The following is a 20,303-nucleotide window of genomic DNA, read 5'->3' on the forward strand; positions in this document are numbered from 1 at the left end:
TTGCTTTGCCATCTGGAATGGGCTTCCACGTCTGCTGCCCGGTTGCAGTGTTGTGTGGCACAAACAGATTTTAGATGACTGCCAATTTTTACCGAACACATTTAGGACCATTAAAAATGAAAAACACCCCAAAAAATTCATATCGTTATTTCTTTAAGGAAAAGTATATAGTGCCTGTGTTGCATTAATTATTGTTGTTATGGCCGTTTTCTTTCGATAGTAAAAGATGACAGGCTGCATAATTTACCTGCTGTGATGAGACATCAATTCTGTTCTCAAAGAGTCTTCGAGGTTTGCATTAATGTTGATCAGTGGTTTACAGCCCTAAGACCAGGACGCCCACAAGTGGTCTAGAGATTCTTTTCGATTTTTCAATTTGATGGATATTTTACATCTTTCAGCCTCTAAAAAATAAACAGGGAAACTGATGAACCTTTGAGGGGTCACATGCAGTAATGGTTTGGGAATTTAGATAAAACAAATGTTTTTCACTTACATTTTTACATTTGAATGAATAAGAAAAAAAAATACCCCAAATACTCGTATTAGGAGTATCACTGATCAGATTCCACACAATAGACTCATTTGCAGCTCAGAAAGGAGAAAACAGACAAAGGACTTGGCAAGATTGCGTGCTTCACATACTCAAACACACACTCCCACTCACACACACATTTGCTCTCCTCTATCCATTAACAGCAGGGTTGGGAGGGAGGGAGAGGGTGAGGACTGGGGGGTGGGAGGGTGAGGTGTGGCTGAGGAGGGCTGAGGCAGCCCTCATTATTTGGGCTGCGCTGCAGTGAAAAGCGCTGGGATTGCTTTCATTACAGAGCCAAATGAAAAAGCAGAGGCTGATTACCCGTGTGACGGAGAGGAGACGAGCTGGATCACGCTCTATTGGGGAGAGAGAGTGAAGGAAGGGAAGAAGGAAAAGGGGGGGGGTGCCGCCTGCCTGCCTGCCTGCCTGCCTGCCTGCCTGCCTGCCTGTACTTCCCCAACAAGACTCCAAACAAGTGTGTGTGGGTGACATGGAAGGGGGGGGGCTGCTATCGTCCCACTTTTCAAACAAGGCTCCCCGGGGAGGGATATGAATAATAACGACAGTAGCAATGCAACATGTAAATATCAAACAAATATCACAGTCCCATTTCTCTCTGGATTTTGTTTATAGCTCTTTTACCTGCTTATGCAAGTTTTTTGTATTTCTATGAGCTCATTTGTATCCAGCTAAAGAGGCCCGGTACAGTGTAAAGATATATTTTCATGAACACATAGGTTGAGACAATGATTTGTGTGCGTGTGTGTGCGTGTGCGCGTGCAGCTGTCACATCAGAATGCGTGTGATATCAGATCAGGAGGGTGTCGGCGGTAATGCGGTGACGGCAGGTGTTAATCCATCAGACAGCCTCGGAGGAATGAACATCTGTGATCACCACAGAGCCAAAGAACATGTTCGGAAACCACATGACACTCACACACAAGCACATGCATGTTCCGACAGAGTCATGATCCATTTGTCTGATGAGTTTGTACAGGAGAAGGTGAACGATGGATAGATGCCACTTTCACAGAAGATATTTTGATTTGTCACAGCAGTCCAACAGATAATAGTAATGAATATAATTATGGTTGAGTTCCATTTCGCTGCTTCAGTTCAAGGGTCCTGGTTCCTGGACTTTGTGATGGTTTACCGGGACACTTGAAATGAAGAAAGCCATCCTGGATGTTATGAGTAACCTAACCCATAGTTTACGTAAGCTACGCAAGCAAGATTTGTGCTTAATTAAGTTATTTATTTCATCATCTTTCAATTTTGTTTTTTTATCAGTGGAAAATTGTTTTTTGTAATCTAGACGAACAAGAAAAATTTGTCTGGGTTTTTTGTTTTGTTTTTTCTCAGCGTTTGTTTTTGTAATACTCATTTTGGCCACAAGAGGCGTAAGTAGACAGAACTAAATCCGTTACGTTTTTTTTTTCAGATCATCTGAAATTTCTCCTTTCAACACAAGATAAAATACTGAAATGTATAATAGGCAAAAGAAAGCATATGTTAATGAAGGTTTTCTTCAAGAGAAGCTTTAGAAAGTCAGGTCTGATAAAAATAATAATTACTGATAATGATAAACTTTTAATTGTATAGCACCTCTCTTAACGATGTTACAAAGGCAGAAACAATGAGATTAAAACAATGGAAAATAAAATGGATAGAATTATATAAATAGTCAATCATTTGTAAAAACTCTAATAAGGAAGAGAAAAGGGGATTTAAAAGAAGCTGGAGAATTACTTTGTCTATTCAACGAGGAGCGATGTGGGGACTCTGTCACCCTTTGTCATGAGGTGAGACCTGGGAGTATTAAGCCCTGGATCTGTGGCTAATACCAAATCATTAGAATGACTCTATAAGTCTATATACTGGCTCTTTAATATTGTCCTCGACATTTATTTTAATATTACACTTTGCCTTTAAGTGGCCTATAAGGAGTCTGAAAACCTTTTTCTTTTCTGTGGTGTGAAATCTGACATGAACACAATTTGTTTTCTCCCGAAGATGAAACGGTTTTGTTGTTTTCTTTTCATGAGCGTTTCTGTCTGTGCTTGTCTCGTGGGGTAAGGTGTGTTCACATGTTTCTGTGCAGAGTCAGAGTTTTGCAACATTTGAATCGGAATCCAATGACGAACCCAGTTGTCAATCAAATCAAATTACAACACCCCCGCACTGGCCTGATGAAGCAGATTAGCTGTTGTCTTAACTCTTAGGCGCACTAGCACAACGAACATGTTTTATTGTTTAACTCATAATATACTATGTCCTTAATAGCTGCTCATTTAGTCCTGAGTTCATGTTATAGATTAAATACTTAAGATTTCAAACTAAGTTGTCAGGGGGATTGACTCACACTTGAATTCTATCAGAGGTGTCTCCACCACCAGTTGCTCCTTCACCCAACACACACACACACACACACACACACACACACACACACACACACACACACACACACACACACACACACACACACACACACACACACACACACACACACACACACACAGCGGCTGCGAATCACACACGCTCAGTGCCACAAGTGAGGCCCAGGACATGCATGTCAGACCAAGAGGCTGCTGTTCTCCCCCTCTCTTATCCTCTGTCCCAGACATGCTAATCCCTGCAGTTGTAGCAAGCAGGCGTGGAGGAGATAGACTGGAGGTCAGTGTGAGCAGGTGTGTGTGTGTACATGCCATCAGGCTCTGCCGGGCCACTGTAATCGGAGAAGGATTGGAGACAGAGCAGCTGCTGTTTTGGGGGGTTTTGTGGAGAGGGGGATATTTGTGGGGTAGAATTTGGAATGGATAGTTTATCCACTTCTGCCATAAGTACTTTGGTGAATGTTTAAAAGTCTGTGGACAGGTTTTGTCGACACGATGGCATCACAACTGTGCAACGGTGCAAATCCAGTCATGAAACTTAACAGTCTGACCCATGACTACTCATGAAATGATGCACCTATGACAGCAGAGAACTTGTTTATTAATGTAGCAGTACTTGTGTGTATGTAGTGTAGTAGTGACATTGTGTACTTGACCATGATTGACTATAGCCGACCTTGATGAATTCAGGTCAGTACACTCAGTTTTAACCAAACCTGAGCCAAAGGGTCATATTTTATTTGACCCAAGCTGGACGCCTGTTTCTAAAAGACCATCTTCCAACTGCTCCCAGTCACATTTTCAAATGTAGACAAACAGATTATTTACATTTTTCTTTTTTTCTGTTTACAAACTTTGACACTTATTGCTGAAGGTTTTATTTTTTTCATTTCAAAAACAGAGATTATATCATGATAAGATCAATGTTGTCTGAATTTAATGAATAACTAGCTGCAGAAACACCGGCTCAGGAGATAGAGCTGGTTCTCCACTAACCAGATGGTCCGTGGATAGATGCACTGTGTAAATGTGTATGTGTGAATGGCAAAATATAAAAAAAATGGTGATAAATAGACGTAACTGAGACTTTAAATCCACTGTCAGTTCAAAAATATTCTGCCCTGACTCTGAGTCTTGATCAGCACTAGACAGCAGAATTATAGTGGTGCACAAAGGGATGCTGGGAAGAACCAATCCAAATCTTAGTCGGCTCCTTCAGATAACCTCCTGTGAAGTGACCTTTGCCTTGGCTCCCTCTCCCAGCTTCTCCCCATCTCCCTCCTGGATAAAACCCTCTGATCCCAGGGATCTTATCACCAAATCTCCCTGCCTGGGTCTTCACTCGCTTTTCTCCACATGTAATTACACAGTGTTGAATCTGAGAGCTGTGTAGGTAGTGAGGGGGAAGCATCACACACCGAATGAATGTGTGTGTCGTCTCCAGTGAGAGCAGTCCCACTGAGCCACAGGGGACAGACTGGCTTCGGTTGGGGGCCGCCTCAAAAAGGACTACTGGCCGCTCCCCGCCTGGCCCCCACTCCACCTCCGAGCTGCTTCAAAAAGGGACTTGAGAAAGAAAGAAGTGTTTCATACTGGCACACTCAGCGGCTCGGACCAGATGGAGTCTTTGTTCTTTCTCTCTCACACACAAACACACACAAACACACACACACGGTACAAACGGTACAAACGGTACAAACATGTCTGTACTGTACAAAAACCGTGACACATTGCAAATGCGCACACACACACATGCGTGCACGTTTCCTCACCATGCAGCAGGATAAATCCAGGATCCCGGTGACAGGGGGTGGTGTGATTCTCTTGTCCTCCGTCGTGTTCACATTAGTCATATGCAAATAGGCATTGTGCACAGAGAATGACACAAATCCACCATGTCTAAATCCTCAAAGAAGACCAGTGATGGCTATTTAGTTAACATGATTTATTAAGGTGTTTGACCCAGTTAGCACACGCAGCCGTAAAAAACTGTTTGATTCAGTGGACTGGAGAAATGGAAACTGTCACAGCTGGAATGCGAGGACACAAAGAAGATTTGAATGAAAATGAATTTATTATTTTACCGATCATGTTTTTTTTTCCTTCGAGACGAATGGAAGACAAAGATGATGAAAGGAATGAGTGAGGATGAGAACAGTTGGAAGGTGGGATGTGTCTTTCAGTCTCATTTTTATTGTGCACATTTTTCTTATTAGTTCGCAAAAAGAACCATAATTTTTAAATACATTTTAAATACAGTTGGAGTTACTCTAAAAAACGACAGAGACGTTGTGGCAGTTTCAAGGTTCAGGTTTTACTGAAAAACCATTGTCAGTATTAGTAAGTGGTGATCAGGAAAGAAAAACAGCAAATAAATACTGTGCAGGGATTAGGAATGTAAGAAAAAATAACACACCCATCACTGAGTGCTGCACATCCTGTAAACAAAGGTTTTATCTGCTAATGGCAAATGGAGAATGTCTCAGTATTTATTTATTATTTTGGCCAGAGGTAAATGTTTTTTTTATGGGTCATTGTCGCCAATAGCTTTTTATGTGTCAAGTCTTTACCTCTTAGATTAGATTCTTGGTCATTTTAGGATTTGTTTTACAGTCTTTTTAGTAAATATCCGATTGATTCATCATTTAATCTTGATGATACTGGACGGTTTTCCAAATGCAATGTTGTCATAATCTTTTCCAGGAGATTTGTGTGTTTCCAACATCTAAACCCAAATTGTCTAATTGATGCAGCTGAGCATTCTGTGAGCAAACAAGCTTTTTATGAGCTGTTCCTGACAAATCTAACATTTATAACTGAAACAACACCTCTGTCTCTGGTTCTACGTCAACTTTATCACCATCAATTTTAAGACAGAAAAACACTTTCAGGGTGGCACTGTGGTTTAGTGGTTAGCACACAGCAAGGTTCCCCAGTTTGAATCTGTGTGGAGCTTGCATGTTCTCCCCATGTCCGTGTGGGGTTTCTCTGGCTTCCTCCCACAGTCCAAAGACACACAGATTGAGGGTTAGGTTGACTTGAGACTCTAAATTGTCCATATAGAGGTGATTGCTTTTATTCTCTGTATGTCGTCCCTGCGAACCCCCACCCCCCCCCCCCCCCTCCCCCCCTCCCCCCCTCTGGCCCAATGTCAGCTCGGACAGACTCCAGCTCCCCCTGTGACCCTCCAAGAATCAGCTTTATAGATAATAGATTGATGGATGAATCTAAACAACTTATTTAACCAAATCCAATGAGGACTTGAATCGGGATGGTGATAGTGGTGTAAGAAGGGAGAGAATAACATGGCGCACAAGGAGGATGAGGAGCAGGATCAGGAAGCAGAGGATTCACTCACTCACTACAAATAACTCCGCACAGCTCAACGTTCTGGCATTTTCTAATGTTCCACATGGCATAAGGTCACGATCGTCCCCGGCTATTCCAGGAAAGAGTGCTCAGACGTTTCTGACAGGAAGCAGTCAGTGACCTTTATGCTGGAAATGCTTGGCTGCTGTTGCGTCTTCGTTTTCCTCTCCCATCAGAAACTGGGTGTGGAGGCGGAGCAGAAACACACCCTTGAGCTGAGGTAAGTATGAAATGCCAGTCTGTCAGCTTGCGTCTCACGGTCTTTGCCGTTGCTGCTATAATTTCTCAGAATTCACATTGACAACTATCAGCAACTCCCTTTGTTGCCCTGTAAATGTGTGTGGAGCGACAATCCCCCTACATTTGAATGATTTAACGAAATGTTTCAAGTAAAAAAAATAAAACAAAACCTCCACCAAACTGTTTGAATGTTGTATACAAGATAACCTTGGAGGTCCAGAGACTTAAAAGAGGAAGCTCTTCAAAGAATGAGATTCATGACTAATACCAACCTGACGTCAGCCAAATGAAAACCCTTATCAAGAATTTATCTGCATTGTTCATCAGTGTCTGACCCAGGTCTGAATAAGAGGGTATCTTCCCACCAGGATATTATATGTATGCAGCAGGTTAAATTGTGATAAACTGACAAAACAGAGCATTTCCTACTTTTATATGTGTTTGCTATGAGCAAAGATCCCCGCTCATTGTACAAAAGACCCCAAAAATCACTGTGTTTCTTCTTGACTGACTATAAAGTGGATCAAAACACACACAGAATATGAATGAGAGGAAGGCCCCTGATTTAATATAACAACATGAGACGTGTGAAAAACCTCATTAAAAGGGGAATGGGATTTTATTTCGCTATATAATCGCATAAGGCACTACATCACCCAAGGCAGAATTGTCATTTACAGTCCACCATTAAATTATTCACATCCGGCGCTCATTTCAGTCACTAGTGGTTAGTTGACGGAGTGGTTTATACACGTGCTGATGAGAAGCGAGAGAGGTCCTTCCGTGTGGTTATTATAGCTGAAACAGAGCTGCAGCCTGAAATGTCTGAAACTGGTGGTTATAATAAAACCAGAATCTCTTCCAAATTCATGTAAAAACATTGCTTTTCCTGTAGCGCCACCTTCAGGGTAAACGTGATATTCTCGCCCACAAGTGGTAAGAATCTAGAAATAACATCCATGTAACAGGTTTGGTTTTTTTGGTGTGTGATGAGCATCACAGCCTCAAGAGGCCGCTGGTCTGACAGAATCTTACAGTGCATCTCAAATCATAACAAAACTCATGAAGTAAGTCCAAGTACCATGAGGGGTTTTACGCACACAAAGATGCCAAATGTTTTCATAGAAAATAAATAGTTTGCCAACTGTGATTTAAAATGCTGCTGTTTTAAACAAATCTGCAAATAGCACAAAAAAAACAACAAAGTGCCCTGCATATAATGAAAAAAAGAAACACATTGACAGACACAACACTGATGAATATATTAATACTGTTACTGATATTAACAGCGGGCGTTGACTGGACTGTTAAACATCAGGAGCTGAGCCCAGATTCTTCTCCATCAAAAGGTAAATACTTCTGTTTCTGTGCGTTAGAGAGCTACGATAAAATGTAAAACTTGGTTTATTATTTTGTTATTATCATCATCTATTATTGTTATTGTTGTTGTTGCTCTGAAATTTGTCATCTACATTTCACAGTTGAAAGGCATCGGTCAATGCATTAATTCTTCCTATTTAGCCCAACTTCAATAAGTAGTAGCTCTCACTACTTTATGTTTGGACTCATGTAACACACATAATGTGACCACATTCTCTTTTATAACCACAATGTGTGACTGTGACACATCTAATTCATATGGATTCTGTGTTTATTTTGCAGTTTAATCTGACATCTTTCGTGAGTGAGCCAACTTTGTAACTAACGTTATCAACTCAGCTATAGTTTGGTTTTCTGGAAGCCGTGGTAATTGTCATCTGACAATATAAGGCACCATGAGGAAAAAAACTTGCCTTGGGACATATCACTGTCTCTACGGTACCAGATCAATAAAATCTAAATAGATTTGTCTATCTAATACGACACCAGGCCTGTATGACTATGGATCACTGCTACAGATATAAGCTGGCTACAGTGCAATGCAAAGTTAGCTGTGTATTGCATTTGCTCTGCTCATATCATGTTCATGTAACTTTGAACTCATACAGACATTTAGCTACCTTGTTTTTATGGCTCAGCATCAATGGATGTTTGTGCTACATTTTCAACCCCTTTACCTGGTAAAAGAATCTATGTATATCCATTATTTACGTGAGCTAGCATTTGGCAAAGTAATCCCATCAATTCAATTATTGACAGAGACCTGTCAGTCGTTAAGACTTGAGTATTATCCTGTGAACCCTCTTTGATTAGTCCTGCCTCTTCATTATACATGTAAGTATAACACTGACATGTTATTTTACTGATGTTCAGTTACATAACGATAAACGGCTGGAGGTGGAGAAATATTCAGAGCCAAAGGGAAAAAAAGCCTTTGGCTACAGCCCTGAATTTCCAGGCCAGGCAACGCCCACAAATATCAAGTATCACAGCATTTCATTTGGGGCTTGGTTTAATCCAGGTCCAAGAAACTGTCCTCTTATTTTTCATAGTTTTGAAATGTTCAATTTGATCACTGTGGTAATGTGAGCAATAATGTAGAATTATTTAAATAGTGGCTATAACGATTTGGATTGTACCATAATCTACAATCTGGAATTATCTGGTCCAAATTTAATATTTATGCTATTCACATCCATGCTACCCTGGTCATAGTGCATAAACAAAAAGTGGCTGATAGCAGGATTGTGTCAGTTCTATGTCTACATCTTTTTGAGGTTAAGGCCTCGTTAAAGTGCTTCCACTCAGAACTTGCTGAGGGGCGGCCGCGCCTTCACCAACACAGCTGAGAGCAGGTCTGTGGGCCCGGAGTGGTGCGGCACAGCAGTGGCAGAGGGGTCCCCATTCTTGTTGTCAGAGTTCATAGGCGTGGGAACCTTGCCTCTGTTCAGTGTGGACTTGCCAGTACCACTGCCCCCTCCTCCACCCAGACTGGTCTTGCTGTTCTCTGCTGTGGGGATGACCGTGCCCAGGTGGAGGTTGCCCAAAACAGGAGAGCCAGTGGACTCCAAACTGGTCTGACAGCAGCACAGCAGCCGGAAGAAGGCTGCTCTCATCTCCCTGCTGGACAGAGTGTATATCAGAGGATTGAGGGCAGAGTTGAGCACAGCCAGAGCGATGAACCAGTCCACCTTGTAGAGCACAGGGCACTTATATGGGCTGCAACCCACATCCAGCAGCAGCAGGAGGAAGAGCGGCGCCCAGCACATGACAAACACTCCAAGAACGATAACCACCGTCCGTAGCAGGGCCAGTGAGCGTTCCGAAGGCCGACTGCTCACCCTGCGACCGCTGGAGGTCACCAGGCGGTAGATCCTGATGTAGAGGATGATGATGGCCACCAACAGAGCACTGAAGACACTGATGCAGAAGGCCACGTAACTCTTAGCGTAGAGCGGCAGCACCGTGGAGCAGGAGGTCACATTGTCCAGGCAGTTCCACCCCAGGCTGGGCAGAGCACTGAGCAGCACTGACACAAGCCAGCAGGCTGCCAGCAGTCCTAGGAGCCTCCCTCGACCTGCCGTCTCACAGGGACGCAGACGCACCATAGTCATGTGCCTCTCGATCCCAATGGCCAGAAGGCTGAAGGTTGAGGCGCTGAGGGCCACAAACATGCTCCCTTCTCTGGCCAGCCACTGCACCGGCGTCAGGAAGTAGGTGTTCTTTCCCGAGGTAAAGATGTTCACTGCATAGGCCACACCAGCCAGCAGGTCTGACAGTGCCAGGTTTCCAATGAGGAAGTACATGCGGCTGTGGAAGCGCTTGTTCTTCCAGAGAGCGAGCAGGACCATGACGTTCTCCAGGACGATCAGCACGCAGATGAAGAGCAGCACGGCCATCTTACAGGCCTCGATGCTGCGAGACGGATCCCACTTCCCCGTGTGGTTGTAGTGTTTGACGATGACAGCATTCATCCCTTCCTCCATTTGTTTGTCCATACTGCCTGCTACTCCTGGCCTTCCTTAGTCGCACAGCAGAGGGAGCCACAGCACTGGACACAGCTGCGGGAGGTCAGGCTGCTCAGCCCGGCAGTCTTGGAGCAGTCATTTTACAGCCTCATTAGTCAGGGACCTACCAATCACATGCAATTAAGAGACCACATTTACTCTTAAAATATACATTTAGCACAAAAACATCCCAAAAGTCACATTCAACAAGGTTTTGGCTAATGTATGTCATAAAAAAATCTCTCTGATGGCTCTGGAAGAAGCATAAAAAACAGTCAATTTAAAATAAACATTGAAAACGTATATATATTAGGACGTCCTCCTTGATTCTACATTTAAACAGTAAAGACCATAACTGAGATTAAAAATCGTATGTAGAGATTTGGCTAAGATAGCAGCAACATGTAGAATATATAAAGTATATAGGCCACTCTATAACGCAATAAAAAAAGGAAGTTGTAAATTTGGTTAAGTTTATTGTCACACTTATTACTCTCTGTTCCTTTTTATTAGAACAAAGAGCTGTGGCATTTAAGTGTTTAAAAAGCCATTGTGTCGTAGCCTACATGCCATTACTTATTATTAAATCCAAATTTCTGGGGAAAACACTGTGACTCCCAAACAAATGTCAATGACCATAAGAAAAATAAGTATTACTTAATTTATGCTTTATTGCACATAAAATACTAAGGATGGATAAACAGGGTTTATAAAATAGTAACATCAATTATAAGGTCCTTTATGTTCATTAACCATGAACAAATTCTCCTCTATCAATAAATACAAAAGTTTTAACACCATTTAAACAGAGTTTTACTTGAAACCAGATGCCTAATTATTGTAGTAACTGCAACTTTCCTGTTTTGAAAACCTTGTTTTCCTTGTGGAAACAGAACTTGCCTTTAAGTGTCTCTCTGCACAAACTCTCTCTGCACAGTTATTTTATTACTTCATCAAGCAGCTTCAGTAACTTATCGTACCTTGGGAAGTCATTGCCTTCATCTAAACATCCAGGCGGTGTTGAGTTTTTAAAGTTATTATTCTCTCCTGCATAAAGATGCGCCGGTAAAAGAAAATGCCAAAATGACGTCGCCTTGTAGTCAAAGGTCCATGTCTTGTCCACTTTTCCAATCACTGAAAAAACTTCCTCAAACATTCATTAAGGTTGTCCTTCTCTGTCGTCGCGGCTCTGTGTCTGCTCCCAACTCTCCCTTCTCTCACCCCTCCTTCCTCATGGAGAGGCGGGATCTTTTCCCAACTCTCCATTTTGATTTTTACCAATCAGGGGAGGGCAGAGCCATGTGCTTCATTTGGCCACATGATTCGTTCATAATAATATGACATGAAGTTGGATTGAAGGTTGTTTTTCACCACGTGCACGTAGAGTTTTTATTCTCTGTGCAGGGAGTAGTTGACTGTGTAAGAAAAACATTGTCTATTCCAATTAGGGATGTGTGTGATCAGTCAAGGGCTTTTACTTACCAGGAAATCTGGACCATGGTCCAAACCAAGGTTCATGTCTTTGTTACATTGTTTACATTTGATCCGGTTAGTTTTTGTTCATGTTGAAATGTAGGGAGCGGACTGAAGACTTTTGTTAGATATACGTACGTTATGTTGTCACATGGGCTGCATCTTCCTCTACGATTGGTTTGTAGATGGACGTTCATTTGAAGTGTGCATGTTGTGGATTGTATTTGCTAACTTTTTTGATTAAAGTGCATTGAAAAAAAGTTGCCTTTCCATACGAATGGGGAAAAAATTTGTGAACCGATTCCCTTCACTGCTGCTTCCGCTTCTTGTTCTTGTTCTGTTGTTTAATGCCATCTCAACTTCCTGCAGACCGACTAAAGTAGGTGTGTAAGCCCCCAAAGGTTTAACTGGTACCTTTGCTATTTGGCACCAGAAACACTAGGTCTAAGCTCATTATAAGTAGAAACTATTTCTTTGCACATTTATAATGTGCCTGACAGTAGCCGAATCAGTGTAATGGCAGACATAGATATACAGATATGTGGTTTTAAGTACAAAGACCAATCTCAATATCCTTCTTCTCCCACATTCTCCTCTCTGGAGTAGATGAGACCCCAGATTGAGGAGCAGACTTGTTGTCAACCAGGGCAACCAGGTTTGTTTCGCTGTTGCTGGAACAGAAGGACTTTTGGCAGGGACGGCAAACTCAAGGTCTGGCTATGAGATCTGGCTGTGCGTTCTTTGTGGTGCTCTGGATTGTGGTGCTCTGGATTCCAACAGTTTGGAAGATCAACGTCTCTGTGACTCACTCATGACTCTAGGGTCTCCATCCCCTAGATATCACCCAGGAAAAGTGAGGCAAGGCCCCATGTTAGGGGACCTCCTCAGGGTTTCCAGGTGTAGGATCAGACGGGGGCAATCTAACTTGGGTGTTGACTGGAAGCTAGCCGACTGGGATGCTAATTGGTAGCTAGCAGACTGGGAGATGGCCCAGTGCTAACTGACATTTTACTAGGGGGTTAGTACGAAAATGTCTGGAGCAACTGACTTTTGCATTCTCACATACAGCCCCCTCTGGAAAAATTCTGGAAATGAGTTCAGCGCATGTCTGAGCTCATAGAGGACCGGTAGCACAAGGGTGGCTGGGATAAGTGGACACAGGTCAACATAACCTAGAGGGACTGAATCACAAGAGCAGGAAACAAGGACAGGAAGTTTAGCAACACACCAGGTAAGTAATTCCAAAGTTAAATGGGCAAAAACAGATGGGAGTCCAAACAGTCACTTAAGGGCAGAATTATGACAAGAACAGATATGAGTATTGCTTCTGCCTTGTATTGCACAATAAGAAGACAATGCTGATGTAAGGCAAACATTCATATCTGATAAGTCTGGAAAGTTTTTTTTAAATGGCATAGAACGAACTGTAGTTGAGAGAAAGGCTGCTTTGTTTTCCTTTCTCCCTATTTCTCTTTGCTGATGTCTGCTCTGTTTTTCAAACTGTCCATCTCCTCTGTTTTTTGTTTTTGCATTCTTTGCTCTTGGCCGAATCAAATTGGCTAAAATAGCATAAGACAAACCACAAATTGAGACCCTGATGGATAACAGTGCTCGCTAACAGAGACTGACAGCATAGCAAATGTTGATAAAAAGAGGGATAGATGGAAAGAGACAACAAAGAACATGAGACTGTGTAGCAGCGGAACAGATTTCTCTCTCTCTCTGTTTCTCTCTCTCTCACACAGTCCCTGTGGTATCACAGATTGTGAGGTCACAGGCAGTCTGGCCCCTTTGCACATGTCAGTCCAGGCATTGCAGATTAATGAATGACCTCCAGAGCTGTTGACTTTACCCCGAGCAGCAAGAGATGTACAAACTCTCAGACAACATTTATAACCATAAGAAAACACCCCAGAGGCCTTGGCTCCAGGTTGTTGCAAGCTGGATACACACTTCCTGGATGTTTGGTGCTGGTGGTGGAAAGAGGAAATGTATCTGCAGGTCACCAGATCAGGAAAAAATGGAACTGTTGCCAAGTCTCATAAAAGTTTGTATGGCGGTGATGCTATTGTGTGCGTGTTTGTGCATCTTTGGGTGCATGTGGCCTGTGTGGGTGTGTTATTGGCAGCGATGTGAGTCAGGGACACTGACGCAGGCTTGGGTGGTGAGTTGGTTGTTTGGGAATGCAAAGTGTAGTGGGAACGAAGGAGGAACAGCACGGGCGGTGGAAAACGAGGGCCTCTTGGGCCATCTCCCCACTTCCCACCACTCCAAACACGCTGAGAAAAAAAACATTTAGATGAATTTTAAAAGAAAGGTAGTAAAAGAATGTAGTAGTGTTGTTTTTATCAGGAACCAAATGCAATTATAGGTAATGGTAGCTGAAGAAATAACAAGTTGTTTGAAGTCCCTCAAAAATATCATCCCTGAGTCACATTTCCACCCCTAACTATTCTTCTGATTACAGTCATAAAATGAATAAACTCTGCAAACACCAACTTTGAACATGATGTAACTTGAATTGGTGAAACTAAACTTGTTTGTTAGGTACATAACAAAACAATATAATTAGGTTTTGGCAACAAAGCTATAAGGAGCCCCTGCAGTCTTAAAATATTATATTTTTTTATTCTTGTGTGCACAAGTTACTATATCATGTTCTCACAAGATAATTATCTCGTGGGATCTCATTAAAATATTATTTATGCCATTTAGCTGATGTTTCTCTACTGACTTCAGCTTTGTTAAAGATTTTTCACAGCACTTGGTTAAAGTTGCGAAATATTGTGGTCTTGTTTAACACAGGAAAAGTTCAATGTGACACAACACGTTTATTTACATCTAATCAAAACTGTTATGTTTCCCTAACCTCAACCAAAGTGATGTTGCTGCCTCAAAAGCTTCTTAACCTGCCGCCACAATGTACCTGCAAAAACAGATATGAGCATAACTTTCAGGTTACATGGGCGACAGTAGGTACCTGCATTTAATCCCTCCTTTATTTCTCTGTAGAAAAAGAAAGATCATCATAAACCTCACCTTTCGAGTGTTGTTCCATCGTTTATGCAGCTCACTGTATCGCTTTTGTTTAAATATGCGAGAGCATACATAAAGTTTGGAGCTATCCTCAATACGTATATGATATTGGCACTCATTGCAACAAAAGGATCGACTTATAAAATCCTGTTGATCTTGGATCATTTATAAAATGTATTTCCTGGACCATCAGATATTTTCTCGCGGAGAACATGGATTACATCTTCGTAGGAAGTTGTGAGCAGAGCACTGATAGTGAGAGCTGATAGTGTATCTGGAGCAGTGGTGTTGCTGGAGGGTTATCAGTGCAGGTCTGAGGTCTTTAAGGGCACAAGGTGACTGCTAGTCTGAGGACCAGTGCTGCTGCTTCTTTTAGATAACCTTTTTATCTGCATCCAGCTCTAAATAGCCACAAAAGATGCTTAAATAAAAGGATGGACGGAGGACAGATGGGAGTGCAATGTATTGTCATGATAAGTTGACTGTTAACTGTGCGGAAGAAATATGTTTTCTTGACACCTTTATCTTTCAGTGACACTATCAAGCTTTGCTATTAAAGAACACTGAAAAAGCTCCAGACCTCAAACTGACATTAGGTGCAACATTGCAACATGTATGAACTCTTAATCGTGGCCCCCTCATCTTTTAAAATGTCAGCCCGTCTGTTCTCACATGATCACTATGGAATTTACAGAGTCAAGAAGTTTATGGCGTTATTTATTTTCTTTAAGATAGGGGACTTTAACACTAAGAAGACTTCAAGCCTTTGCTTTGCCAAAATATGTTAAAAATAACTTGGACCTCAGTCATATAAACAATCATGCCCAATTTTCTCAGAACTGTTTCACTGATGTCTGGGAAAGCTTGGAAAGAATTCTGTGTGTGTGTGTGTGTGTGTGTGTGTGTGTGTGTGTGTGTGTGTGTGTGTGTGTGTGTGTGTGTGTGTGTGTGTGTGTGTGTGTGTGTGTGTGTGTGTGTGTGTGTGTGTGTGTGTGTGTGTGTGTGTGTGTGTGAGAGAGAGAGTTTCAGTTGACCATGGGCATGATGCACCTTTTCCCTTGCATGGGGCCATATTTGTGTACCCTCTTGTCATTTCTCCTTCACACCAGAACCATGACTCTATATTCATTAAACACACACATCAAATCGCTGATGCCACACAAAGCAAAAAAAAATCATGCAGAAGTTATACATCTTATTTTTGGAATGTGTTTGTATATGTTGGCTCTTCGTGCTTTGTCTGTCTGCTGCTCTATAAGAAAGGGTCAAAGGTACATTTCCCTCGAGACGAGGACTAATGGTCACGCAGTCCAGTGAGTCGGTCCCCACACATGCTCCTCCGACCGGCAATCTTACACCATCCACCCCCAACAAACCCCCAACACCCGCCTCAAAGTCCAAAGACCCCCCTCGCCCCTGCTACAACCCCACACCCCCAGGTTTCAGAAGAAATGCAGCAGGAGCCTGAGAACGAAGTAACCCACTGACAGAAACAGACCAGACTCCATTTCTAAATACCATCAGTACAGATTTAGAATCACTTTAACATTTCAATGTCATGCTTGTGTATTTTTCTCTCATTAGCTGCTTTCAGACATGCACTAAACACTGGATATTCTCCTGAAATTTTCCGGAGGGACTGCACGTAAGAACGCAAATGTCCAAATCAGTTGCTCTGGACATTTTCCCGAAACTTTTCCAGCCCCCCAGTAAAATCACTGAGTGAGCCCATGTGAAATTACAGCAGGACATTTTTACTGAGAAATTCACAGTGAGCGGGTGTGCCTGTTACGTTTCTAGCATGTGTCAGACACAAAACTGTACATTGCTTCTGTTGATATTGAGGATACTTTCAAATGCTTTCCTCTTGCACCATCTTTGAAAGGGTGTAAATGTGTTTTCCGCAGCATCTTTTATTCCATCACTAAGCGCTCATCTAAAGAACTGAATTCATGAATAACATTTTGAGTGTCATCATTGTAAAATGATACCAGACGGACACAGTGAAACCTTTCAGGGTTAGAGTACGTGGGCATGCTTGTGTGTGCAGTCGACGTCCAGAGGTGTTTTCCCAGCATGTGAGCCCGCCACGATGGCCGTCTGAAATGAATGGTGCATCTTTGTGAATGAATAACTGTGTGAATGACGATCCGTCACAGCCCGGCTCACAGACTTTCAGTGACAGTGGGCTCTATGGCCTTCGAATAAAGAAAGGTTCGATAGAAATCTGCAGAGGTAGTAAAGGCTACTATGGTGACCGCTCAACCAGCAACAACAATAACACAGGCACGGCCATCGGGCACGGCCATCCTAAAGCTCCCTGGCTCCACAGACAGGCGTACAAAATAAAGGCTAAAAACACACACTTCACCTCTCATTAGATGGGGCCAGTGTGACAGATGACTGAGGGGCCCCAACAGGTGGACTCCACCAAGTAAACACGACAAAATGTGAATCAAGGACTAGGCAATGTAAATCAGAAAAAGGTCGACCTGCTGGATTTGGTTTTGGTAAATTATTAGGTTCTTTTCAATTTCTTTAAGGTTGCAAGCATTTTTGATTTCTAAGAGAGTAATTCATGGATCTTGATGGAAAAAAAATCGGGCATGTTATTATCTGTTAAATCTATCTATCTATCTATCTATCTATCTATCTAAATATATTATAAGAATATTTTCATTGATGCATTGACATGACAGCACCATTTTAATACTGTAGGTTGAGTTTAAAATAATTGTACCCCGTCTAAACTGTTAATTTCTTAAATGTAAAGTAATGCACTATATTTTAAATTATCAGTAAAGGTTAATAAAGCCTTAGTCAGCAATGTACGTTAAACTTAGATAGTATTTGTAAAACAAATGCAGTGGAGCAGATGTATACAGAAGTTTAAAGTAGTTTAAAACTATAGTAAAACTATTACAAGCACCTCAGACATGTACTTATACATTGTTAATTTCCGCAGATGGTGATGATCCTTACTAATGATACTGTGAAGGTTCCATTCTGTATTACTCTGCATTACTAAAGTACTCATACTTAGTACATTCCACTACTGACATTATACTGTACACACACTGTAAAGATATCAACAGGTCTTCACATAAGTATGCAGCAATGATTAATCCTGTTTTTCAGCCGCTGTACAGTTGATATTTTGCAGCACTTCTGGGGCACCTGTGGGGCACATGTGGTGGAAGTTTGTCTGTGGACTCACATACTCCCTGTCCTGCAGCCCTGTGGTCCACATGTGTTTATAACCCTCACACAACACAGTCCAACACATTACTGGGATCACAGCAGTCTCCCCCCACCCAGCAGCAAACCCAGTCATCCCACATCAGTGTGCTGTGGCCGCTCTGGTGTTGCTGATCAGGCTCAGGGGGTCCGACAGCAGTATGCTTCATCTGCGGGCAAGAGATGGTGCCTGTAGTGGTCATTGGTTGTCTATTGAAGGACTGTGAAGTGATCTTGTGAGCAGAGAGAGGTGGATAGAGGTGGATGTGTGTGGTGTGAAAATAAATGGAGAAGGCCGCAAACAGCGGGGCGAACAATGATGTGTCAGATCCAGTTTATGTGCCGTCTGTATAAACACTGAGGAATTGTCTGCCTTCTGAGCTCATCCTTTCCAACGGGTTAGCCTTTGGGTTTGCCCAGCGTAAACTCAGTATCTCCAAAACACCTCTCTGATATAATTAGAGCACATACACACATATACACACGCACACACATACACACATAACTACCGCCACCTTGCCCTCGCCTTGGACCTCTGGAACATTTTCCCTGGAGTCCAAACCAAAACAATCAAACCACTAAGTCAGGAAAGTGAGCACATGTCTCCATCCCATCCATCACCTTTACAAGCCACAACCACAGCAGGGAAACCATTCTGACTCACTAATTTCCGTAACAGAGTCCAGCTTCTACACATTATCTAAATTATCAGTGCTGTCTGGTTCTGCACTTTTATCAGCATGTACTCTGTAAGTTCTATTAGGATGGAGAGAATAAAAACAAATTGCAACTTTTATTTTTCAGGCCCCGATGTTTTCTCTGCAGCTCTCGCCCTGAAAAACTGTTTTCCATGGATGCGGACCAAGAGATAAAGCTGTGACCTCTCGGTGGAGCGCCAGCTTCATACGACACCGTCACCACGAAGGCACTCGCTCCCTTGGCTCACTCTCACGGACTCGGAAAAAACTTCTGTTCAAACATGGCCTTAGATGGCAGAAAGAGAAACGGTCCAGAAAATGAACAAAGCACGCATTGTTCAAAATCACAATCGGGAAGAAAGCTTTGGTGGGAGATTGAATTTCCTGCATATTCATATCTATTATTAAACCGTAAAACAACCCTAAGAAATTGTCATAGGTACGATGCAGTCCAAGAAATTAGGATATTGTCGATGTGCAGCATGATTCAGATTTGAAGTGATAAGATCATTTGATTTATTTTGAAAACCAGTGACGGTTAAGAAGTGATGTAATACTTCCCACAGCCTGTATCTGCTCTCTACTATTGTGATTGTGTGGAGGTAAAAGGAGGCTGGTCCTGATCGTAGGTTAACCGTGGATTCAAACAGTGGACCGGTTGTGTGCTCTATCTATGGCACGTGTGTGCGCACAGCAGTGGGTCGTCCACGTGAAAGGGCCCATGTGTCTGGGCGTCAGTGACTTAATGACACCACTTACTGGCCTAATTCACACTCAGGTTCTTGTGCATATGGGAAAAAACAACATGCGAGGAAACCCCTCCAACAGAGAATCGGTTGTGTCCTTCAGATTGGAGGTGAACACTTTTAGGGCCCGTGTTTGATCCTTCCTCCGGGTCGAAATAGAATTATGATTATCCTATTAACTTACAGGCGTAATTTCACATCTGCAACCCGAAAAGTAAAACATTCATGCCGTTAAAGCCAGATCGGAAAGGAGTGGTTTTGGCCGGAGAGTCACACAGGAGAGAGGAGAGAGATGTACTGTAGAGGCTGGAGAGTGGAGAGAGGGCAGAGACGTGCACATCTTTCCACTGTGTTTTTACTTGAGCTCGTCACGTCTCACAGGAAATGCCCTCCACTGTTTCCACGAAAACTTCTTCTATGGTCAAAAATCAAGCTGACTATTAATAAAGCAAGAGAACAGAACACACTGTTAGGAGCAGTTTTCCTGCTGTTGCTTTCAAAATTCCCATCATTGGGTATAAATGACACTGCCGTCTGCTGTTGTCACCATCATTTATCAGATTGTTAATGTGCTGCAAAAACTGAGGGAAAGGAATGCAAGTTTTGTCCAGTGAACCTTTATTTCCATGTGCACCCTCTGTGTGTGTGTGTGGTCCAGGTATTACTCATGTTGTGGGGACCTAAAT

At 42.5% G+C, this 20,303-nt stretch overlaps 1 protein-coding gene across 1 annotated transcript; it reads right to left on the reverse strand.

Moving 5' to 3' along the window:
• Positions 1–7,080: 7,080 nt before the first annotated feature.
• Positions 7,081–11,633, reverse strand: s1pr3a (sphingosine-1-phosphate receptor 3a). Its single transcript, XM_034583462.1, has 2 exons — positions 11,408–11,633; positions 7,081–10,551 (listed from the first exon to the last, which is right to left on the reverse strand). The coding sequence occupies exon 2, from the start codon at positions 10,416–10,418 to the stop codon at positions 9,225–9,227; it is 1,194 nt and encodes a 397-aa protein (XP_034439353.1). The 5' UTR covers positions 10,419–10,551; positions 11,408–11,633; the 3' UTR covers positions 7,081–9,224.
• Between the last annotated feature and the right edge of the window lie 8,670 nt (positions 11,634–20,303).

This window comes from Hippoglossus hippoglossus, chromosome 4 (genome assembly GCF_009819705.1).
Source record: "Hippoglossus hippoglossus isolate fHipHip1 chromosome 4, fHipHip1.pri, whole genome shotgun sequence".
NCBI classification, from domain to species: Eukaryota; Metazoa; Chordata; class Actinopteri; order Pleuronectiformes; family Pleuronectidae; genus Hippoglossus; species Hippoglossus hippoglossus.